This window comes from Acipenser ruthenus, chromosome 18 (genome assembly GCF_902713425.1).
Source record: "Acipenser ruthenus chromosome 18, fAciRut3.2 maternal haplotype, whole genome shotgun sequence".
NCBI lineage: Eukaryota > Metazoa > Chordata > Actinopteri > Acipenseriformes > Acipenseridae > Acipenser > Acipenser ruthenus.
Window position 1 is genome coordinate 24,617,710 of NC_081206.1, and position 25,814 is coordinate 24,643,523.

Below are 25,814 nucleotides of genomic sequence, written 5' to 3' on the forward strand. Positions count from 1 at the left end.
AGTATAAAATAAACAAAGGTACTAACACATTCTTTAGTCAGTCAATATGAAATAATTTATATGTAGAAAGCCTTTTGTAGTCATAGTATGTGCATGCCCATCAGGGGCTTCCCTTTTGCAGAGTTCTGGAATCATGTCCGATTTTGCCATTTGTGGACAACGATGACAAGATACAAAAGCATGTGTTTGCCATAAATAGCTTTGGCTACCAGAGGATTGCTCAGAGTGCGGATCAAATTCTCCACGACGACCAGCTTTTGGCTTCTACCCAAACCCAGACTCTAATGCTAGACATGCTTGTTTGATAGAAACAGTTCTAAAAAGCAGCAGTTAAAACAGTTATTTTCTTAACGCAGACACTGATTATTAAGCAAGGAACTATAGAAATTTAAGAAAAGGAAACTTAATTTTAAAAGGGGGAATTTTAAAATAATGTTATGCACTGATATTTGCCAGGTTTTACAATAAACACTTTGTTCTTTTCAGTATGTTCTGATCTGGGCACTTAATAATATTTGTTTGCATGAATACACGACACCCATTCCCACAAAGTAAAACCCATTATAATGGCAATGTAACAATGTTAAACATCATTTCACAGTATTATATTGTACCTAGTACCTAAATATTCCAAAGTAAATACTAAAAAGTGGGCACTTAAAAATATGACAATGTTTCAATAAATGAAAAAGTCTGCTTCCTGTTATCAGCCACAAGGTTTATTGCAACGTGGCCACTTTTCTGATCTCAAAAACAATTATCCACTTAAGGCTCTACATAAATTGCCATTGTGACTATTTTATATGTCCTTCGTGTTGCAAAAATCACAGTAAACTTTGACCCCATCCTTCTTACTCAGTAGTGTACATATAACAAAAAAGGCAACAGAATAGCTATTTTTTTAAAAAATATGCATAACAGGAATAAAAACTGAGGTAATAAAATCACTAGATGACAAATGCAGAAACTCAATTGGCATTCCTTTGTGAGGTGGCTAAATAAAATATATTTTACAAAAAAGTGCCTTTGATGCATAGTGTAAAATTATGTGCTACCATTTCACAAACCCAGGCTACTGAGGCAGGGGAGGTTTATGAATGCATGTGAACCTCCTCAAACAAACCAAGTGCAATAGTCAATACTGAATAATAGCTACCTTCTGAGCAATGGAAAAAACTCTCAAGGCATTAAAAAAAGCTTACTCAGTGTTTTAAGCTAGCCAATATAAATTGCCACATTTTCTACAATTATAAAACTATCAACAGTAACAGTCTAAATTGTAATCACTGGTAGTTAATGAGATCTCCTTCATGTGGGGGGGAAAAACAAACACAGAAAAAAAAAACCAACTAAGAACTATTCCAATAGGACCACATAATATCAACAGAGCGTTGCAAAAAAGGAAGCTCCTTGGATCCAGATGGCACGTGTCTGTCAGTTTACAAGGGTCTTCCTTCAAGTGAAACTACCACGTTTCCTCCTAATTTATCTGCAAGAGTAGAACGATCCTGAATGTCGTCTAAACCGTTAACTTGCCATTCATGTTTAATACCTGAAAAACAACCAAAAAAGTAATAACAATTAAATTCATACAAAAATGAAGCTATACACATATATATATATATATATATACGTGTGTTCTTTATTATTATTTGAAGGTACTATTTACTAACCTGTAAACTTCTTTTTGATGGCATCTTTAGAGCTAGCATAGATCATCTTGCTTTTTAGAGGGGCACCTTCAGGGGCCCTGTTAAATAATTAAATAACCAATAAAGTCAAAGTGAGCAGTGATGGTATGCATTGAAAGATTGAAAGTAATCAGTGTAAATGTATTTATATCTAACAAATCGATTAGCTTGAAATGTATGTCTATTGGATGAGTAGCTAAATGTTATATAAAACGTGTCGCTTCTTGAAATTTAAAAGGAAGAATTAAAAGTTACACAGGCCAACAAACTGTCTTATATACATACCAGAATATAAATACCAAATCTTCTTTCTTGGATTCTTTTGTCTCATACGTGGCATCATACAAGCCATATCGGCAGTCATTCAGAGGTAACAACTTCACAAAGGAAGCATAAGGGTCATCCACTGATTCACCGACATCACCCACCAAGATTTCCTTCCCTGTCTCAACAATAATTTTTTTCTTGTCATCACTGAGGCAGAACAACACAGCTTTCTTTCTCCTTTTGACTTCGTCTGATGTTGAAGATTTTCTTACTTTCATTTCATTGAAAACCTTAATGACTTCATCATTGACTGTGACGCCAGAGGCCTGAAAATACACAAAAACAAGAACAAAACATACATGTTAATCCCAATTGCAAATGTTTGACCAACGAACAAGCTATAACCCCTCACCATGTTATTTTTCTGAAACTTTAAACTAAATCAAGTTCCATAATTTACAGCAAATGTCACTTGTAATATTTGTGTTCACTGTTTTACAAGTCATTTTGAACAGAAGGTAGCCTACAAATGCATTGCTTAATCACTCATTTTTTTACTACATGGATTACTGCAAACTTGCACATGGCAGATGCATAAATTTATACGCGATTATAAGTACCAAAAACAAAACTGTATAATTACTAAGCTGTCTTGCTAATTGATAAGTCTTCTTAAAATAATAATACAAATCTGTCAAGCAATAGCGGGATTTGTTTTTTATACACTTTTTTTTCTTTACATTTTTCACTATCACCATAATGTAACATACTATTAAACGTCTTTGATTGATTAAATAAAATCGCCCTGTGTCCAACAAGCCACAAGTAAATCTAGAACGAGCTTTTATCTTGTCGAGTCATTTTAACCTGCCGCTTCGTTTGCTCTGAGCTGTTGTGGTCATCGTGGGACTTTACATTTTCTTACATTTCATATTAAAACAGTGTTTACATAAAAAAAAAAAAAAATAGCTTTTACATGGTCAACTTTACAGTGACCGATCAAAAGTACCCGTTCACACAAAATATATTACATTAACTAACACAAACACACACACACACACACACACACACACAATGAAAACAGTTTTAACATGTAAAATAGTCATTACAAATACAGCAGCTTTCATGTTTAATGAAGTAAATCTGTGACAATTATACAGAACAACATAAATAACCGCAAATTGCTAATCCAGCAATGTGTTATTCAAACCAGAAAACCGCAATATACTGTGAAAGGCCAACTTCATTCACCAGCTTTAACGCCAAAATCTCATACATTCAAGAAATGTCTTCTTAATCAACGGTCTTTCTGGTAAAAACAATGGATTTTCCAGAAATGTCATCAAACGGATTTATTAACTATATTCAGTAGCCGGTCAAGGCGGCTACAATTAGGTTAAAATGGCTGCCTGGAGGATTCAGGCCCTGCGGTACTGAACACTGTTTTCATTAAACCCAACTCAAATCAGTTTTTGCTTTCCAACAGAAAACCACTCTGCCATTGTCATGTCCCCAACAAACCTGTATTAATAATTATTTGCTCCAGGTTAGTGTTTAAAAAGGAAGGCAAAGAGTTAAACGTAGGGATATACATTTCTGGGATTTCGTCCCCGGAGGGGCATCATTGCTTACCATGTTGTCTGGTGGTCGGTTCGGTGTTTGCAACTGAGTGTGAATCACGTCGGGAATCTCAGAGTCTGAGCGAGAAGGGGCAGCGCGCAGCCACACAAGCTCACTGAGCCGGAATGGGATTGGCAGCTAGAGCAGACAGCAATAACGCAACAGCCCAAACACTAGCATGTGCTTTAGTGTAGCGTCCATTGGCGACAAGGAGAAACAGCAAATTGATTATAGACAGGCTGTTACTGTAATGAAGCGTTACTATTTAAAACCTGCTGTAAGTAGTCAAGTATTTTAAGCGTTTTTTTTTTTTTTTGAGTGCCCATATGGGATATGCCTAGCTACATTACATCTTTTAATAAGTGAATGGGATTTAACAATGGGCCATTTACTTACTTGCTCTTTTACAAAGTTTAAACTACCAAACCATGTTAAATTTACCAAATGAAACCATGCATAATCTACAAATATTCAAAATACTGATTGTACACATGAACTTAAAATCTGAGAGAAGTATACTTATTAATTATTTTATTGAGAGGTCCCAGTTTAATTGATTTAGAAATGTAAAAATCATGAGTATTTACAAATATAATCACATTTTTGTTGTCTGCTCTGTGGTTGGCCGTTTAGAAGTCAAAGGGAACTGCATCACCAACACTCATGTAATGCCTTTCAAAGAAAGCCATTAGGCTTCCACCAACAAATATACCACCTACTACTTGTTTCCTTGCTTTATTTTTATATGGAGCCATTTGACTATTTAGACATCTATCCATTATTAAATAAAACATTTCGTTTTTGAGGGTCTTTTTTTGTCTGCTAGACTAAACAGATGTACTAGTTTTACATTGACAAAAAAACACTAGGAAGTTTACAGGAAATTAACACAATGCATTTTAGAAAAGCTGTGTATCTAATTTAAAAACGGCAGATTATGGAATTAGTAAATAAAAGCAACAAGTATGAAACAATTTCAACCATTTATTTATTTTTACAGGTAGAAAAAAAAAATCTACAGAAAATGGTAAACAAGTTATTTAAATACCTTTCTCTGTCAAAAATTCCATGTAGGCAACAAGCCTAGATTATAATTATTTATTTATTATCAGAAAGCCCGTATGAAATAGTTCATACAACAATGAAAAAAAAATTAAGGCAAACTGCCTCTATAGGAACATTTTTATTTAAATACATAAAAAGTCTCAAACCCTGAATTATATTCAACACTATATAAATATCTACAAGGAAGAGCTTTTTTTTTCATTTCTGTGTAGTGTTGCATTGACTCTGGAACCTGATACACCATCCCCTACATACATCAAATATTATTTTCTTCAGTAAATGGTGCTACAAAAATAAATCTAGAAAAACAAAATAAAAAATAGCATTCAGACTGGAATATCTTTGAAAACCTGAAATTTATTGCAAAAAAAAAAAAAAAAAAAAGTACATTTATCTGATGTCCAGATTTGTCACCAATATACATATCTTATGCAACATAACAAAAATATCACAACAAAATGCAAATCTCCTGAGTGTTGTACAATGGAAATAATTGATAAAGATTACAGTGCAGATCATATCTCAAGGCCATTGAAAAGCAAGTTCCTGAAGGACTTTAAAATGGCAGGAGGATTTTATGCCACCACCTGACTATTAGTTTAAAACCCCAATAAATTGGCAAGCCTCCTTCGTCACAGTTTGTGGAGATGTTTGTGAGGCTATTATGTAGTTCCTTCTCTTTACAAGTAAAGGGATTCTTTAGTCCAGGTTAAGAGCTAATTTATCTTTACCGAATGCTCATGTTTCCAGAATTAAGTGTAGGAGTTCTGTGGAAGGCTTACATCCTTGACCTCTTGGTCGGTGGAGAAATTATTTGGTCTGCAGATTTTATTTGAACTCCCAGTTTCTGAGCCTGGCTGTGGAAGAAGGCTTGAAGTCGGACTCCAGCTTTTGCTTCGTTTGTGTTGCGAGGGTTGTACTCCAAACAGTTGGCGAACATCAATTCTACATCTTCAATGAAATCAGCTGGAGGGCCAGAAAACAGACAGCAGATTATTAAAGACATAAAGGAGGAGTGTATCTACCATGTTAATGAAAGCACAAAGGTAGGCCTACCAACAGCTTAATTATACATTTTGCTTCTCTGACCTCAGGTTGCTAAATGTTCCCAAGACAGGTGGTGCTACAAGGATGACAGAGCTTTCAGTACTACGGTCAAACTCTGTTCTGATTTTCATCAATGAATCCCAGATCCCACATAAACAAAAGAGCTAATCACTCAAATTAAATACATACATATCATGAAGGTGAAAATAACAGTAAATAATTCAACTTACAGGCCATATGGTATTCACAGCTGTTGACTTTCTCTCTGATTATATTCAAGGCAATAGGCTTTTGGATGACATCATAGTAATCTGGCACCTGGGGGGGGTAAGATAATTGGGAATCAAAAACTTAATTTATGGTTTTGCATTTGCTTTCCTACACTTATTGATGAACTGTTATATTGGAGTAGTTATCTACTGCAACATAAATTAATGCCAGCTACTGAACACCAGGCAGTTGCATGGTTGACCTACTGGGATTCAAACTTGGCAGTCCTGTTGAGCAGTTGCTACTCCTTTTCCAATCGTTCCAAAAGTATGAGAGCAATGTCCCCAACATTTATCAAAACCATTCATTTACTCAAGGGTGCAATTCACACCATGTGTAGGAAAGCTTACAAAAAGTTTACAAAACTAGACAACTCTAAAAGTACATTTAGGTTGTCAGTTTTACAGTTTTACAAATGTATTCCTGTCACAAACATGGTGCAAGTTGCACTTGTAAATCCTGCGCGGGTCCCATTTTTACGACCCACTTCACTTACATTTACCTTTTAGTACGTTACATTTTTTTAGGCCCGCACCCAAACTGCAAACCGCGATAAAGTTCATATTGTGACCTGAACCCCACACGCTTTTGCGAGTCACCCGCATGTACCCGACCCCAAGCAGAACTCTAGGCTAAAATACACTGGAATCAATCTGCTATTGGGGAGGATATAGCTTAAAAACAATTATCATGAAGTACTTTTACAAAAGGAAACCTACATTTAGCAATAGTAACGGGTAACAAGCTTTTTATTCCTTTTTGTCAGGAGTTTCCACTTTATAAAAAGAGAACCTATACAGCTGTATATTTATGTAGTACAAGTGATACAGGATCTTTACCTGGGTTCTAGAGACCAGTTTCATGAATGGCCAGCTGTCTTCATGCCGTACCAACTCTACAACAAGTTGTTCACATGCCGACAGCTCGTGCACACCATAGTTTCGACCTGAACTCCTCCTGTTGGATGGCACTGGAGGAGGTACCACAGCTTTAACTTGGGTAACCTGGTCTGCTGCATCTAAAACAGATGAAAAACAAAAAGTTTTAGCAATAATTGCAGCTTGGAAATCTGTACACACTTGGGACAAAAGGAATAGCAAGGCAAGCTAAATTCTGGAAATACACATTTAAAAGAATAGAAGTATCGTGCCAAATCAAAATATCTGGTTATTCTTCCTACCTGTGGCTTGTCTCTTCTTTCTCCTGCGATCCACTTCGCTCTCCTGGGGTGACACTATCTGTGGGGTTCCTCGAGAAGAGACGTTTTTTGAGCTCCGGGATAATGCAGGGCTGCTTTCAGGAGTATTTTCCACAGTCTTCTTCCCCCTGCTCGCTCTAGAACGACAGCTGGACAGGTCTGTGAAGGAGTTGTCGGCTGACTTCAGCTCCAAGCTGAGCCTGCTGCTTGAGCGACTGCCAGGCCTGGAGGGAGGCCTGTTCTCAGATGATGGAGTAGCCTTCCCTTTCTTTCCAGAGCTCTTGGAGCCACTCTTCCCAGTAGATGTGGTCTGTTTTGAGGTGTTCTGCTGGCTGCGAGGAGTGGATCTGCCAGATTCTGGTTGCCGTTGTGAGCCTCGTCCTGTACTGGATTTGCCGCCTCTGGTGTTCAGTGGCAGCTTTACTGCTGCTTGACGTTTCTTTGGAGGACTGCAATAAATAAATAAAAACCAGGTATATCAAGAATGTAAAATGCTATACATAAAATCACACTTTACAGGTGTCAGGACCATTAAAAGGTCACTATGACCCACATTCATGGTGTTTAATACTTTCTATGCAACATGTGTTTTCCAAATTATTTGAGGACCAAAGGACAACTGAATCTAAAGCCTCAATTCAAATAGATGCTGCGATTTTTCTGAACAATGAAACACAGTTAAAGCATACCTCTCTTCATCATCCTCATTCTCTTCCTCCTCAGATTCACCCTCATCATCCTCCTCCTCCTCTGTCTGCTCCTCCTCTTCTTCATCTTCCTCCTCTCCCTCGCTCTCAGACCCCTGCTCCTCATCTGAGTCGACTGATGATCTCTGGCGGGAGGACAGTCGTCGGGAACGCTGTTTGGGTCGGCACTCTGGGCAGAACCAGTCACCTTGGGGGATTGTCTGAAATACACATAGGTTAGTCTTCCACTGCATTTAATTAAATTCTGCTTTTGCTAAACTGCTTACTGGGTAAGTGAAAGCCAAAACCAGTACGTTTTTGGGTTATGATTTTGACTAATGCACTGTCTCACCAGACCTTGGGTCACCCACTGAAATTATGACTAGCAGGACTCCACTGAAAAAAGAAAATGTAATTTAAAAACAATAATCATCCATACATCTTCAGATAAAGCAGCATTCTTCTAGAATGTGAACCCCACAGTTTCATTACCTTAATTTTTGGCCTGATGCAGTAGATATGATGCCCTCGATCGCAGCCATCACACAGGAGCATGTTCTCTGCATCACCCTTCTTACGACACATCTTGCAGCGAGCATTTAGGATGGACTTAGACCACATGATACTGCGGTCCAGAGTGGATAGGTGAAGGAATACTTGGGACAGACTAGAGCAGGAGCTCAGGGATTCTCTCCAACGGTCCAGAACCGTCTTGTGCACACGGCCACTGTCGCTGGCATCTGAGTGGTAAACATCAAGAAGGAGTATGGAGTTATTTATTTACTTTTGAAATATCATTTATTTACTAATTTTGAATTATTAGAAAACTCTTATTTTAATGGATTATGCCTATGCAGCCTTCTACTGTATACTAACTGAAGTAGCAAGAATCATGTAAGAAGCACAGAGGCCTGTGTACCAGCTGCCTGGAGGTCAGATGAATGACCTGGCCAAATCAATCTGTTAAGAGATTGACACACTAATTGTTATTCAATGGGCTGGATTTAATTTAATTCCTCAGAGATGTTAGAGTAATATTATATGTAAATTTAGCCCACTATAATTGAAGATTACCATCTTTTTCACTAGATTGGTCTTCATCTTTCTTTTTCTTGTCCTCTTTTCTCTTTCCTTTTTGGTCCTTTTTCAAATCTTCATCCCCTGTTTAAATGATGGAAAACAATTAGCACAAAAATGCACTCACACTATTTGTGTGTGTGTGTGTGTGTGTATATAATTATCTATCTATTTATCTATCTATAATTATAGTCAACCTTGGATAACTCGACACCTTTGCTTAATTCAACAGACAGTCTTGGTCCTGAATTTTCTCCATAATTTTTTAATTTGACACCACGCTTTACTTGTAACTTGAGACTGGTACTTACCGGTACCGAAGGGATAAAAACTATTAAAAAGACTAGTGGATAACTCGAACACTGTCGTTTCACGTGACTGACCTCTGACTGGAAATGGATTCATTCATTCATTCATTCATTCATTCATTCATTCATTTGCAACTACCAAGTGCATCTGATTATGGTGTCAGTTCATAATTAAGGCCCTGTGAAAATCGCGGAAATTTTCTTTAAAATTCACGGCAGTGTCACTGGTAAAGTATCGTATTTTTGCTGAATGTGTACGGAAATGTGTTATCAATTATGTGTACAGACTATTTTTTTAAAACAGCAAATATACAGATAAATGCAACAACATCAAAATTAACATCAAAACTATTCAAGCACTTTACAACAGTGTGTGAATATATATATATATATATATATATATATATATATATATATATATATATATATACACACACACACACATACACACACATATAAATATAACAAAAAGTAGCAATATAAAAAAGTATTTTAATCCAATAAAACATTTGTTTTACAAGATTAAATACCAACTCTACAATACAGCCAACAGCAATGTGTTTTGTGCAGGTAAAATTGTGTAAACTATGCATAGTCACTTTTGTATAACGAGACACATTTATCCAGCATCTGCTGTGTAAATAATCACACTTCAGGGTCTGTATTAATGGATTGCTGTACCTACCCAGTGGTGGTTTAAGGAATTTCCGCTCAATGCCTTGTTCAATTTGGGACAGAGCTAATGCCAGGTAATGCACTGCATTATTTACAGGCTGTGGAGTGCTGGTGCTGGTAGAGGCAGTGCTTTGACATTCACTCTTTAATTCAAGTAACCTATGGAAAACACAGCAAAGGGGTCATTCTGAAACACTTTTCTTTTTTAAATAAGGGGGGTGACACTTCTGACTGAATGGTTTGTAAACTTGCAGTACAATGGATAGATTATGTCTACTATTGATTTGGACAGTAAAAATAGTTTATTATTACTTCACAACACCTGTAATATAACTTCAGAGAGAATCATAAAATACAGCTGTGTATTGGCTACGAAGGGTTTAGTTCCCGTCATGCATAAATATAAAGTCACATGTATATGGAGACATGTGTTGTGGATCAAGGTCTCTGCCATATTTAGCATGCAGTGTTTATGTAACGCTCCAAATTAAGTCACTGCCTTAAATGGTTTAAAAAAATGTGGCAACAGCAGTATTGTAAAATTATTGCCACAAAATATTTTATGGTAAAATACATAAGATCATAAATGGTATAAATCTTGAAGTGAATATCTCAAAAAGCGTTTGTTTTTTTCTCATGTTTCCATAACAGTGAAAATATAAAGTTGAAGGGGGTTTACAAAAACATATCTAATTATAAATTATATATATAAAAAAAAAAAAAACCACAAACAACAACATTTCAGATAACTCTTGGACGTCGATTTTGTTTTTGTTATAGTTAGCCTTTAATCTATTTACATATTATTACCTGTCTTTTGTGCCAAATTTCATGTTCACTTCATCTATTTCCATCTCATCCACATGACCGTTTTCAGTTTCCACAATTCCATTTTCCTTGATTTCATTGCTCAGCAACTCATACTGGCCACTCTCCAAAGCATTTTTCCAGGCCTGTCTCTCCTTAACCTACAAAATTTAGGTTCAACGCTAAAAGTGGGTTATGTTACATTCAGTTTCTAGACCAGGATTGTCCAGGATGTCCACACCCATAGATTCCCTTATCCCAAGAAAGCCAATATTCCTGTTCCCTTGCATTTCTACCTTGCTCCTATGCTATTCTCATCTTTTGTAGTCCAGTGGTGTGCTCCTAATGCATTTACAGGGGTCACTTATTGTTGCCTTTCTTGTTTTATTATTTTCTGTTTCCTTGGCACACTTCATTTACTTTAACAATAATAAAAAAAAGCAGATTTCTAGATTGGTACTAAATGTCAATAGCAGCTGGAAAGCTATCACTGGCACACATACTGAGGCCCCACAGATTTTTGGTCTGGATTAGTGTGTGTGTGTGTGTGTGTGTGTGCGTGCATATATCATGTGTCAGGTGAGGATTCCTGCACTTGTTAGACACCACATAGCTAGCGCTGGTGAGATTTCCTAATTGAGTCAACCAGGCAAACATGCAACTGTTAACCATAGTACAGTATACCCTCGCCAAGCCTTTTAAGTTAATGAGATGAGATTGTGAATAAAAGTAGAATTACATGTACCTGTTGATCTCATGTATGCAGTTTTCTGCCTTTGCATTATCCTATTCATTAAATAATTAAAATGCAGTACAAAAAGCAAAAATCCCAAATTGAAGCTGAACTTTTATTCAAAATCAAAACTGAAATGAATCGTTTCAAAGTGCACCAAATCTTAATCGAACATGCAAGAATACCAAACTAAGCCTTTATTCAAAATCAACCCGACATGAAACGTCTAACATGAAAAGATCTTTTTTTTTTTTTTTTTTTTTTTTTTAAATCAATTTTGCTTTGCCGCATGGTTGCTGAACAAGCCAAAAAACAGAATGCTTTTTGACAACCTATATTCACGACAGAGATATGCCTGCGTTACTCCTTTTTTCAAACAATTTTCATTTTGGAGGCAGTTACACAGCGCACGCTTTTTATTAAGACTAAAGATTTGACTTCACTGCGGAGGTGGCATCCCATGCGTACAGACCGGGTTGACAGTGCGTGTTTACATGATTTTTTTGTTTTTTTCCTCCCTATTTTGCATCCAGGGGTCAGGTCCGTTATAATGAAGGGCGTTATAGCAAGGGTGTACTGTAGTATCACAAACACCATATACCTCTTACCTCCTAACTATATTGCTTTTTACTTCAGTTTTAACTCTAGCAGATTATAACCTTTAATTACTCTATACAAGTCAGCTTTATAAGCACCTTTGGAGATTTGACAAGTGCAACTAACATGAACACAAAACCCTGGTATTTATGAAAGACCAGACTACAGTGAATATACCTTTACTGCTCCCAAAGTGCCCTGATAAATTCTGTCCTCCATATCCAACAGCAGGTCCTTAAGCCGTGTTTCAAGGTGTTTCACTGCTGACAGCTGAGTATCCTGGGTAATCTGAGCACCTTTCGATTTGCCAGACACAGGCTTGCTCTCAGCTTGTGGCTTATCTGAAAATAATAATAAAAAATAAATAATAATAATAATAATAATGTAATGTGAACATCACTTCAAAACTTTTCATTTTTACTGGCCGAGTACAATGGAACATGAGCAACATAGAAAGAACTTTCTGAAATAATTTGACCAAGAGGTCACAAGACCAATGTCAAACAGTCTATTATTAGATGCTAGCATCAGAGTACCAACATCTCAAAGGTTTTAGTCTTTTGACTACAAAATGGCAGCCATATTAGGCCAAGGTTTATGAATGTTATATGAATGTTATTACATAACCCTGCAAAACTTGACCACATAATTGTAAAAATTAAAAAAAAAGTTTTTATATTGCAAACACTGTTAAGGGTCAAGTTTAACTCATTGAATGGCTTTAACAAGATCTTACAGACCTTACATACTATTTTTTAACCTTAGGGCATTTATAACAATGGTGGCGATTTAAGATCACGATGACAATTAAACAGAAAAACAGTGAGAACTTTTTTTATATTCACCTACATCACTCAAAAGTATGTCACAGTTTTATTTCTAAACCTTATTAAACAGGTGAATGAAGAAATACAAACTTGCTGTGCCACCTACCAGGAATGTGAAACCTGTGTGCAGGGCAGCTGCTCAGCATCTTAGTAATTCTTGTCTTCTCCTGCAGCAGAGCCTCTTTTAGACCACTCTCTCGGCGCCCCCTGGAGTTCAGTGCCTCAATCAGCTGCCCTAGCTGCTCTGGTGAACTGTAGAAAGCCCAGAGGTTTGGCTTGTCCACTGGCTTGGAGGACTCTTGAGTGCTATCGACAGTGGCGGAATTGGCTGTAGCCTGGCCAGGGCGCACAGGGGTGGCAACAGGGTCCTGAGGGTCTTTGTTCTCCAAGGTCGGTCCCTGAACTGCAGGCCCCGAGCCATTGGGCAGCAGCATATCCTCTGTGAGTCCCGAGTAATCCTCCTCCACAAAGAGGGCCGGGGCCGAAGGGAAGAGCCAGTAGCGACGGTAGAGACGGTCCCGTCCTAGAGGCAAGATGTAAGTGCAGACAGCTGCTTTCTGGATGCGCTCCAGCAGCTCCCCCTCCTTCTTCGCCTGCTCCTTTCGCAGGGCCTCCTCCTCCTCAGGGCTCAGTGTCGCCTTACTCTCTGTGCCGTTCACCTTGGGGGACTCTTTACCTCCTGCACTCTTCTCTACAAAGCAGACAAAAAAAAAAAATCTGAAAATTCTCATGCCCGAATGGGAGATCACAAAGGATATTATTAAACACTGCCCTATACAGTAACATATCCTTACTGCAAAATTGTTATACACAACTACAGTAAACTGATATTACTCTTCTTGCCTTTCTTGGGTTCAGATTCCTCCTCGTCCTCAGTGGCAGTGTCCTGTCCCATTTCCTTCTGGGCTGCCTCATGACTCTCAGTGCTGGTGTCCATCTCTTCCTGCTCCTCCTCCCTGCCAGAACAGACCAACACAAAGCTCAGTTTAAGTAAGAGTATGAATTAATTTTAAAAAATGCAGTGTCCAACAAAAGTTTAACTTTTGTTAATACAATATACTTGTCTGTTTACTAAAATATTATTGTTATTATTCTGACAGTTCAGATCTATTACTAAAACTTACAAAAGTTGCATCACAAGCAGTTCTCCAGATTCATGCTAAACTTTTAAATGACAGAAAGTCTATATCCTTGTTTTATTTATTAACACCCCCCCCCCCCCCCCATTCTTGGTAGTTAAAGAACAGTACCGACCCCTGGATCTTGAATCCTCACGATTAACATTTTTAATAGACATCATGCCCAAAGGTTTCTTTGGTTTCTAACTATTGATATATCAAAGTACAATGTTTCCTTTTATTTTGTATTCCCATTCCAGACAACACATACCCAGCTGTGTTTTCCTTTGTGTCATTTCTTTGTTCATATTCCTTTATCTTTTCGTGTTTTTCCTTCATCTTCAGTTCTTGCTCTTTCAGCTTTTCTTCCTTCTTCTTGCGAAACCTATAAAACAAGGATTCATTCATTTGATCAACCCAAGATCTCCACTACTGCATGTGTGGTTTTCCACCCAGATAAACGTCTACATAATATTGAGACTTCAGAGCACTTCATGGTGTCAGCATAAGACAAATAACAAAATCTTAGTAGCACTACTATCCTCTAAATAATTTACTGCAAGAGTTAAAGGAAACCAAAGGAATACCATATACAATTTCCTATAAAAATCTTACTCTTATAACCTGGATTTATTAAAATCTTTACACTTTCTACCCAATTTGAAATGCTGAATGTGTCACTTCTCCACTGCAACCAACTTACTGATCAGTGAACTAAGACAATTAATGTCCACCCTAACCCTCAAATGTGCCAAGACTGATGTAGTGCTCACTGTGGGCCCACAGCTCAAAAACAGGGGAGCTCCTGATCATGCGACTCATCTACACTCATATGGTAGGATCTTTACTTGATAAGCCCATGGGGATCCAGTATCTGCCATTATTTGGCAACATCATTAGGACATTCCTCCAGTTTCATGTGAACACAGTCTTAGTAGGTACTCATGCTGAAAAAGTATTTGAATGGATGTGTACAAACTAAAGCTCTAGCCCCAAAACACACAACACATAGTGAACAGGACTGCATCTGGGTACACAGTCCTAGCTGGACTGCAGAGAGTGAATACCTGGCTGCTGCTTCTTCCCTCTCCCTCCGGTGCTGCTCTGCCTTCAGCTCCCTGAACTCCTGCTTGGCTTGCCGGAGGATGTCTGCGTTGTCTTCAATGAAATCCCGGGTGGAGACCAGGGTCAGCAACTTCCCACAGAGAGCATGTAGGATTTTCAGCTTCTCACCTGAAATCCAAAAAAAAAAAAAAAAAAAGACAGCATCACTAAACTAAATATTAAGGAGGTAAAACTGTAAGAGACCAGTTCAGAAGAAAAACTTTTTAGAAATATGAACCAGGGCAATGTAGAGAACACATTCATGGTTAAGAAAATAAGTAATCTATAGCCAAAATGATTACAATAGAGATTTTTTTGTCCTTACTTTTGTTCTTACACCAGGCAAGCCTACTTTGGGTTTTACTGCTCATTAATTCTCTCACCTGGTAACAGATCATACACTGGGATGTTGGACAGCTTCTTTATCAGCCCTGGGCTGCAAAGCCGCAGCTCCACACAAGGGTCATCCATGGAATCAAAGCCACCCTGTTTCTGGTAGCGGTACTTGGCATTGGCTGATGTAACATCAGCACCTGAAGCCAGGATGTGAAGCCGAAGAATTTCAGAGAGAGTGCAACTGTCCAGGTCAAGTTGCTTTAAACTGCAGCCTGTAGAGGATTCATACACACTTCTTAAAATGATTTTGACTTCAAAACACTGGATCATAAATTCTGAGGTCAACTTAAAACATGGTCTTGCAGTAGTTTTATAGTTTTACCTCAAAATAGATTAGTTTATATTGAGCTTTCAAAGTTCCCCAAAAAGACTGCAAACTGTAGATTAAAAATAGAAAGAAATACCCTGGTATAGCTGAGGCCAGGCAGCTGCAAGAGAAGCCACAGCACTGATGGCAGACTGGGTTGGGTCTGCATCTTCATCCAGAGCTTCTGTGAGATCTAACGAGATAGAAAGAGAGTGCATTTAATTTAGAGATTTAATGCAGTTACATTCAAAATAAAACAGAACTTTTGTTACAACACACTACAGCATTGCTGCACAATGATGCGCTGACCTTTGGTGTCAGCCTCAGCTAGCTGCTCGCGTGCCACATCCTCCTGCTCCTCAGCCAGCGCCATGAAGATGGCGGACATGAAGAAGAACAGCAGCTCGCAGAGGGGGCCTTCGGGGTCACTGCCCATCAGGGCTTCCTCCAGGACCTCTGGAACAAAAACACACACAAAAAACATGTCAGCTTCACAGGAGAGTGGAGATTCATTTACAAGACAGGTCAAGTGGTCTACAAATCCTGAAGTAGATTAATGCATACTTAATTTACCATCACGCATGGGACAGACAGTCCCTTTGCATTTGACTTCTAATCATTCCCACCTAAAGTGATGCCTTCAGGGAACTCATCCTGCAGGTCAAAGAGCTCTCCAAAGGCCTGCAGGAACTCCAGCACCATCAGGGCCTCTCCGAAGAACTCGGGGGGCAGACGTGTCTTCACCGGGAGGGGTGTTGGGAGCTCCTGGAAGAGCAGACCAAACAATGGTCACAAAGGTGAAATCAGTAGTACATGTATAGATTAAAAGCAGCACCATTCAGTAGTAGTATCGTTTTGCAACGCTTCTGTTTTGCAACCTTCAGTATGTCTCTTATTAATGAGCTACTCGTGTTTATCCAATTGATTTACATCCATCTCCACGCACAGAATAATATTGTTAGGATAAAAAAAATGTTTATATAGCTCTGATTTGTATCCTTATACCAAAATAGTATTTTTATTATTCAATACACAGCATCAATACCGTACCTTAAGATCATCACATTCCATATCCTCACGCCGTTTACTCCACTGCTTCAGATATTCGGTATACTTTCGTTTCTCTTCTCGTAGCTTCTCCCGTTCCTGAAAAAATGAAATGTACAATAGAATGGGAGGTTGCAGTGGTAAACCAGTATAAAGAAAACGATGCCTCAGAGCGAGACACATTGCCCTCAGTCAACAATGTAGAAGCAGGTTGACCCATTTATCTGTTTTTTTATTATTGTTTACAATGGAAGCCAACAAAACAGAGTTACGGTGTTGCTGCTCTATCAATCAGTAGACTGGAGAGACTAAAATTGCAGGACACCAAAATGTTCATCTCACTAGGCCAATGTACATCTCAGCATGGAATATATACACAGTAAAAATAACTCAGCATCCGATTACCTTTTCCTTTTCTGCTTTCAGTCTGTCTTTCTCCTCTTTCTTTTTCAGTCTTTCCACTTCCACCAGCTTCTTCAGTTCCTCCTTCTTCTTCTCTTTGTCTTCTTTCTCCCTCTTCTTGGCCTCAAAATTATCTGATTTTTCTTGTCTCAGCTTTGCCTTCTCCAGAGCTTTAAAAGAAATCAGTGTTCTTGTCAAAACAGCAGAGACGTGGATTCTATCAAGGAATACTTGGTAGGCAGTGCAACAATGTGAAAGTTCTAAAACATAACACTGAAGTGTGTTTAACTCTTTCAAAACAGTTGAGCAGTCTAGTATTGATAACTCCATACAAAACTGTATATGGCTATTGGTAAACTAAACATTTTCTGGATTTGTTTTCTATTCCAATGTTGTGCACAGTGAACATTTGTTGCTGCCAGGGCCTGCACTCACACGCTGCAATTCAGCACTTAAACCACAGATATAAACATGCCTATCACATCAAGCGGTGATGTGAACCCACATCTCTACCTGAGCTTCAGTTCCCATTTTACAAGATCTCAAAAAAGAACCTTACCCATAGCTTTCATTTCCTCCTTTTGTTTCTGCAGCTTTTCATTCTCTTTTGCGGCTTTATCTTTGCTTAGATTTTTATGCCTGGGAGTATGTTCTCCATCAGTGGCAGTGTCAGACTGAAATAAAACCCAGGAGAAGCAGTGTGAAAACAATGAACACAACAAGAATCTATTTTATCAAACCAGTAACACAATAACTACAGGATATCAAATATAAGAATGCATCTAAAAATTAATGAATAAGTAGGTTCAAATTTACACCGTTTTAATAACTTAAAACACACACACCACAGTATTTTATTGCAAGATTTAGAAAGCAGAGTCTAATCACATTTGATTACTTACATGTCCACGAGAGGTTTGTCCACTGGAAGGTCTACATCGACCTTTACTTGCAGGGCTGAACACAAATGTTGGTGGCTCATCGGGGAAAAAGGAGGAGAAATTCTGGTCCAATAACTTATATTTTGTAATACTAGCAGTCTGTTCAAAACAAAAACATAATAATGTATAAGTGTTCCCCCCCGTATTAAGGCAGCCCTTTATACCACATAATACCATTCCACTACTGGCTTGGCTATAGCAGATCAAGGACACAGTATGTAAACATACCTTAATTCCAATCACACCATTCTGAGGCTCACAGTGTTGTTTCAATAGCAGTTTCAGTCTCTCTCTCGAAAACATATTTTTCTTACGGCTACAATAAGAAAGGGGGTTAAAAATAGGTTTTTTAACATCCCAAAAATAAAGTGAACACATATTGCTTAAACTAAAAAGTAACAACAGTCATGGAGATAGCATCAGGAAGAACAAAACACATATCCAAGAATATCAGGCACTTTAAAAAAAAAAAAAGGACAATTCTGTCAATTGCATTCAACTGGTTTTATCTTATAGGATACCACTTTCATCCAGATCCATATTTCATCTGTTTTTAATAGTAGTATCTACTGCTTTAAAGACACCTTTTAATCATTTAAGATTGCAGATCATTTAATCACAACTGAGGTTGTGTACAAATTAAAAAGCAAAGTGTTTTTCTTACTTAATCTGTCCAGTCTTGACAATAACGGGTTCACATCCTTCAACTTTAGTAGGTTGCACTTTGTACTTAAATAAAGAAGGTTTGATCATGGCTTTCTTTTTCCTAGAACACAAAAAATAGAGAAAATGTATAGTTCACCATTGATGGAAAAATGACAACACCTCACTGTTTAGAAATGCCTATACAAATGATTATAGGTAATATTTAGTTAGTTGTGTGGGTTGTTAGTATAGTTGTGTTGGTTTGAGGGAAGAAAAACAAATCAGAAATTAGATAATATTTAATTATGTAGGAGAATTTTTGAAGAGAAACACAGGTGATAGTTTAAATAAGGACAGTTGAGGAGTTAAGCCTGTCTGCTAGTCTGGAGAGGCTACAAGCAATGCTACTGAAAACAAATGGTGTGCTTTGATAACACAGGGTTTGTTTATTAACAAATAAAAATTTGAAATTACACCAACAACAAAAAACACTCTTAACAGGACAGAAAAGTAAAACGTGTGTCTCAAGGTCAAGTGTATGTTTACAAATTTTAATTCAATGACATCGCAATTTGAGTACTGCAGAGGCATTCATAAAGAGCTGATTAACAATAGCAAATACACAACTAGAGACAATATGTTTACTGACCCATTCTTTGCTGGAGATTTAGTGGCTTTGGTGTTTCCTTCATCTTCACTGTCATCACTTATAATGATAGAGTTTCCCTCAGTCTTGGGTTTGACGTGTCCGTTTGCAATGCCATTCTGTCGAGGCGAGAGAACCTCTAGAATCTTGCATGGCTGCCTAACATTAAGATAAAATAAATAAAGTTAGTATACTTTCAACGTAGGACAACAAAGAAAGTAGCCATTTGTTTCCGATATGTATCATCAAATGCAGCAGAAGGAATGTACAACTGTCCATCTGGTGTGTTTTTCCCCTGCAGATAAAATAGTACAATAGTACAATGAGTGAAAAAAAATAATATTCAAAACAGGGTCTATAAAGACAAACAAATAAATAAACTTGCTAGAAATTAGAAGGTTTCGGTACAAGAAATAGGTGCTGCTAAAGTATTCAGCTGGAACAAATGGTTAATTTAATTTGAAACACAGAACTCTGCTCATCAAGAGTTGAGGCTGTGTGGTCCAGTGGTTAAAGAAAAGGGCTTGTAACCAGGAGGTCCCTGGTTCAAATCCCACCTCAGCCACTGACTCATTGTGTGACCCTGAGCAAGTCACTTAACCTCCTTGTGCTCCGTCTTTCGGGTGAGACGTAGTTGTAAGTGACTCTGCAGCTGATGCATAGTTCACACACCCTAGTCTCTGTAAGTCACGTTGGATAAAGGCGTCTGCTAAATAAACAAATAATAATAATAAAAAGATAAAGAATCTCTCCTCAACTTACTGACTACAGGAGGGACTGAGGAAGTGCCTTTTCTTTAAGGTTGCACCACAAGCCTCATACTGGATTCAAATTACGCACCTCCTTGCACCCAGAAACTAACTAATCTTTGGCATGCCTGCAGGTGTCGTCATATTAGTGTGTAAAGAAGAAAGCAGTGTCTGTGCCCAACATGTCTCCCCTCCCCTGCTGTGGTTCCATGTTGCCTCATGTTTTTTAGTAACGCAAGGCAAGCATGTCTGATGAATGCTCCCGGAGCTAAAACAACCAATCAGAGTGGCTCTGTATGAACTCCACCCATTAGCCCACATCAGTCATTTCTGTTATCACCAAAACCGGCTAATCAAACTACATGTAAAAGCTCGGAAACAAAGCCCAAAAAAGACTTCTGAATGGATGAAACAATAAAATCCAATGTTTAAAAAAAAAAAAAAAAAACACCCACACAAAAATGTCTGATTACAATAGAGCCCCATTACATGAGAACAAACCTTTTTAAAACTTGTAGTCACATTGAAATTCAGAACAGCGGGCAAACCTTTCTAAGCCTTTTTCAAATATTCAGTATTTTGGATTAATATTTATAACCATTTGCCTTAAATGGCTCTGCAATGGCATGACATGTTGGTTTTGCCAAGACAGAATAAACACCACCTTCTGGAAACAGAATACAACATACTATATATTTTTCTAATAATTAATCAGAGATACAATTCTTTTAATCTGAAGATAATTCAGTAATTCATTTTGACAAATTATTCTTAAGGGTTACAGTTTACTTACAACAAAAACACTACCCTTTTTTAAAACATACCATATTACTGTTACACTTTTCATTTTTAAAACTACAGAATACCATCTGGAAGCTTAACGCTGACAAAACGGCAGAAGCAACATAAAAATAATCAATACGATTCTTTAGTTCAAAAACGAATATTGCAAACCATGTTTTTCCACGCTTTGAAAGTTACAAATATGTGGTTAGTTTAAATAGATTTTTAACAGTGGTAACATTAAGTAGGTCATTTTGAGTTTGAACTTCAGCACGTGTCTTTCTAATACCACGTTTCCATGGACCACATAACACGGGTATGTGCTCGAGTTGCCCCCCACACCTACGTTTCCATGTTTTTAAATTACTCCAGTTGGCTCTTAGTTCGGACGGGAACCCTAATTATCTGGTCCGATTTCACTCCTCGGGCTGGGAGGAAATTACATCACTAAATGTCAATCAAATGTTGTAGGGGGTGGGAAAATACCGTATAATGGGACGTTTTGGCTGGCATTAGTCGGCAGATTTGCTACTTTGGGGGATTTTGAATTGCCGTTGTTCACTTAGCATGGTCAAAGAATTAATTAAACCCTTGTTAAAAAAAAAAAAAAAAAACACAACAAAAAATGCTTAACATTAAAAAAGAACAGTCCGACAACAGGTACAGGTTACAGTGCCTCTTGCATTCTGATCGCATCAGATCAATTCCATATTTTTTAAATTCTTTGATGGAAATGTCCGGTCTACTTTTAATCACTGCCATTCTCATATCCACTTTGACATCTGGCACATTATTTCCCTTGTCCGGCGCTTCTTTCCCTGTTCTGCATACCAGTCTTTCTGAGGTATATGTACTGCATGAAACCAAAGTGAAAGAATATCTAGATGGATTTATCTTTTAAATCATTGACAATTTGACTGCAATACCATCTGCAGCGAATGTCTTGACCTTTTAACTCGCAAGTATTTCCTGCCCAACTCACGTGATAACTCGGGAAAACCATGGAAACGCCTCATTTTTCATCAACTCGAGTTCTGGGAGAATTCAGACCAATTCACTCAAGTCGACGTGAACTGGCTGTCCATGGAAACGAGGTATAATTTTTGAGGTCCCCTATGGGGATCCCGAGTGGCGCATCCGGTAAAGGCACTCCGCGTGGAGTGCAGGATGCGTCCTATAGCCTGGACGTTGCCGGTTCGAGTCCAGGCTATTCTACTGCCGACCGTGGACGGGAGCTCCCAGGGGGCGGCGCACAATTGACAGAGCGCCGCCCGAGGGGGTGGGGCTTAGGTCAGCCAGGGTGTCCTCGGCTCATCGTGCACCAGCGACCCCTGTAGTCTGATCGGGCACATATGGGCATGCCTGTAAGCTGCCCATAGCTGCGTTGCCCTCCGACGCTGTAGCTCTGAGATGCCTGCACGGAGAGTCTGCAGCGTGAAAAGAAGCGGTCAGCTGCCGCTCCCGAGTCAGCGCGGGGGTGGTAGCGGTGACCTGAGCCTAAAAATAATTAGATATGCTAAATTGGGACAAAATAATAACATAATTGGCGACTACTAAATTTATAAGAAAAAAAAAAAAATGGGAGGTCCTCACCTAGTTCCATTTGTGCTCGTTACATCTACAGTTTCTCCAGCGAAGAAGCGATCCTTCACGTAGGTGAAGACATCATCACAGATGTCATGGAGCCGAGAGCGGCGTGTCAAGGTGGCGAGGTACAGTAGGGGCATGATCAGGGGCTCAGGGAAACTCTGTAGATTCTGTTTGGCTCGTTTCTCACATTCAAGAGCTTCTTGGTAAGTCAGTCCAGGCTTTCCTGTAATAGCGCAGCTCCATACCAGACTGTTACAAAGGATAGTCCTTTCAAAAAATTCACTGCAGATTATAAAAAAGCACATGTTAGTTAACTGTCCCATTTCGTTCCAAGACAATTTGTTTCCTTTTTATTTTTTAATTGACAGCTCTCTAAATATGTAAACAACTTTACCAAATTAACAAAAAAAAAAGGGTCAACGTTTAGTTAGAATGTCATTGAAATGCTCCTATACACATTTAATTTTGTTATTTTCATATACTGAAACTTCTATCATAAGGGCACTATATACCTCAACAAAGACAACTGAACACATAGAAAGTGAACACATTAAGTAGAAGCCTAAAAGGCAAAATTACATTTGGAACATTCTAAATATTAATTGTTTAGGCCTCTCTATTCACAATAAGGAAGATCTCATCATAACCTGTAAATGGTATTTATTCAAAGAAAAACAAACTACCGAATAATTCTATAAAATAGTTATTCTGAACACTGCATACTGAACAGATGCCAAATGGGTTGCTTTGGAATCTGTCAAACCTTAGAGTCTTTACTTAAGTTTAGGGTTAATTATCTATATTACAGCTTTGTTTATTCACATTGCACTGTTTGATATGAACACAATAAGGGCAATAAGTAACATACAAATCAATTTATGGCACTGCCATAATACATTACTGCAGTGGCAGTATTTTATTTATTTTGATTTAATCAATTAATACATATTGATTTTCGAAAAACAAAACTTCTTACTCCATATTTTGTGTTTACTAAAATGGTAAGGACTTGAGGGGTGTTATTTTTATCTAAGAGATCTAATCCTATTAACCCAAACCTCAACCTCATGTAGAGAATAATTACTGCAGCCAATACAGAGCAAAGGCTAGTATTGGCTTATACCTAACAGCACCAAAAGTATATATACAAAAGTGTGTTCTCATAAAACATGCGTATACTGTACATGCTTATTGTAAAGCAAGGCCTATGCAGATTAGTTACAGTACTAAAGTATCAACCCACCAGACGGCATCTTCTCTACAGTGTTATGAGAATTCGTGACATTGGATCACCTATACCATCAACAGAGTTCAATTCTAGTTGTTTTTATTTACAAGCCTCAACATATAAAACTTTGATCTAACGCCTTAGTTCGAGTTTGAACAAACTGAAACCGACTTCCTTGACTGTGTTTTTTTTTTTTTTTTTTTTTAATTGTCGAACTACGAATGTCATCTTTCTGATTGCAAAGATGAACCACTCTCTTAGTTGTTTGAAATAAATAACCCCCTTACTCATAGTCTCTGAAGATCTCGTTGGTTACTTTGCAATGAAAAACTTCTTCCGCGGGCTTGAGATTCAGTGGAGGTTTCTGTCTGACAAACGGCTTTCTGTGGAGAAGCGGCATCTTTTTCCTTTCTCTTCTGTCTCTCTTAACTCTCGGGACTTTCAAAAATTGGAGGGAAAAACAAAGTAAAAAAACTACTATCAGATAGTCAACTGTTGCCTCCCAACTCACCCAGTTATGCAGGGAACAGTCTGAAGGAGAAACACGTGTAGAGAGAAGCGAATTAAAGTTTTTAATGAGATTTCTTAAAGAGGAAATTCAGCCTTTTGTTAATGACACACGCTTCCCAGTCCCTCACTCACACACACAATAGTAAGTGACGTTAAATCCTGCCCACATGAAATGTGCTCAGGCTATCATACCGTATTTTACTGCTTATAATTAGAAAAATATGTATATAATACCAATAAAACCAATACACCTTTCACAACAGAGTTAGGAAACTCATTACCGGTCGTGTAATGATGAAAAAGGTTATCTGTTCAAGATAAACGTTCCGTTCCCGGTTGCCCGACTTGTCGGAGCTGTTTGTATTAATCAAGTTTTGATCCGCTCCAGTTCACAGATGAGGAAGGACAAAGAGGTGGAGCTTTCGCTTCTGATCCACGTTCCGGTTGGCTCATTGTTACCCTACTGACAAGCCTTTGACCAATCAACCAGGCTAGCGATAGAGTTCGTTGGGGTGGTGGGCGGGGGGGCGGTGCTTATCAAGAGGTCTCTTGTGAGTTTCACAGGCTTGAAAAGGATTAGTCATATTCGAGAGATTTCGTATTTATTGTCGTTATTCAGTAGCCCATAGCATTTTGCAATCACGTGGACCATCTTTGTTTTGGGGCCTCGCTCACGTTTTCTCAGCTTTACATACAACTATAGTTTACAAGCCAAATTACATTCTGTTCCTCATTGGATGTTTGCTGTTTGGCTGATGTTCTTTTTGTTTTCCAGGCATTATTTTGACTTTTACTCAGTTAAAGGCCATTTATCCTGCCAAAACTCTACAGTTTAATTTTCCACCCACTTCTTGTATTATTATAGGTATGAGGTAACAGGACTCCACTTATCTGGGCAGCATGAAACACAAGTGTAAGGTTCAGGTAGGGTTCTATTACCTGTAACACAGGAAGCCCCTACGTATTTAAATCTTGTCTATGTGTGTGTGTGTGTATGTAGAAGGGGTCCCATTTGAGAAACAATATAAGAGGCTATACCTCATGATTCTGAACCAGTGTTTAAAGATTAGTTCAAGGCTTTACAAAGACCAATGGACAGTTTCAAAGCCATGGTTCGCTGAAGGTGTTTCGTTGTGCTGAAAATTAGATGACAGGTGATGACCAACTGTTACCCAGGCACCCAGTTTAGCTCATTCAGTGGAACAGAAAAACATAATGGGAGCGATGATATATTGTGCACCAGGCTGCAGACTGTTGGGAATGCTATCATTAAATAATATAGTAGGGTTGTTTTAAATCCCATTGAAGATTTAAATGGTTCGCCTTAATTAGTTGCTCACATTGTTAACTGTCCTGTGTCCCAAGTGTTCTTGATATGTAATTGCCCACAATATTCACAAATATGTGGGGTTTTGCTTTCTATTTTATTTTTGGTAATGTTAAACTTTCATTTTGTTTAGCAAGAAAACTAACCAGATAT

The 25,814-nt window shown here is 38.1% G+C and overlaps 2 protein-coding genes across 4 annotated transcripts; both read right to left on the reverse strand.

The window, feature by feature from the left end:
- Window positions 1-547: 547 nt before the first annotated feature.
- Window positions 548-3,769, reverse strand: LOC117431766 (cofilin-2). Of its 2 annotated transcripts, XR_009307697.1 has the most exons (5): window positions 3,591-3,769; window positions 1,977-2,284; window positions 1,674-1,750; window positions 1,110-1,552; window positions 548-1,075 (listed from the first exon to the last, which is right to left on the reverse strand). XR_009307697.1 is itself a non-coding variant. In XM_034053103.3 (4 exons), the coding sequence occupies exons 1-4, from the start codon at window positions 3,591-3,593 to the stop codon at window positions 1,440-1,442; spliced, it is 501 nt and encodes a 166-aa protein (XP_033908994.1). In that variant the 5' UTR covers window positions 3,594-3,769; the 3' UTR covers window positions 548-1,439. The 2 variants fall into 2 exon arrangements, 1 of the variants encoding a protein (XP_033908994.1); XM_034053103.3 differs by having other exon boundaries at window positions 548-1,552.
- A 778-nt stretch (window positions 3,770-4,547) lies between these two features.
- On the reverse strand, window positions 4,548-24,755 carry LOC117424331 (bromodomain adjacent to zinc finger domain protein 1A-like). 2 transcript variants are annotated; one of them, XM_034040571.3, is made up of 28 exons: window positions 24,616-24,755; window positions 24,112-24,262; window positions 22,600-22,878; window positions 19,478-19,633; window positions 18,848-18,949; window positions 18,412-18,499; window positions 18,145-18,282; window positions 17,802-17,916; window positions 17,246-17,412; window positions 16,844-16,939; window positions 16,420-16,558; window positions 16,103-16,249; window positions 15,891-15,986; window positions 15,474-15,698; window positions 15,054-15,219; window positions 14,258-14,371; window positions 13,703-13,824; window positions 12,975-13,559; window positions 12,219-12,382; window positions 10,715-10,872; window positions 9,915-10,063; window positions 8,919-9,005; window positions 8,337-8,584; window positions 7,848-8,065; window positions 7,141-7,607; window positions 6,800-6,978; window positions 5,921-6,008; window positions 4,548-5,609 (listed from the first exon to the last, which is right to left on the reverse strand). In XM_034040571.3, the coding sequence occupies exons 2-28, from the start codon at window positions 24,222-24,224 to the stop codon at window positions 5,422-5,424; spliced, it is 4,794 nt and encodes a 1,597-aa protein (XP_033896462.3). In that variant the 5' UTR covers window positions 24,225-24,262; window positions 24,616-24,755; the 3' UTR covers window positions 4,548-5,421. The 2 variants fall into 2 exon arrangements, with proteins under 2 accessions (XP_033896462.3, XP_033896477.3); XM_034040586.3 differs by having other exon boundaries at window positions 13,712-13,824; window positions 24,616-24,754.
- Window positions 24,756-25,814: the final 1,059 nt, after the last annotated feature.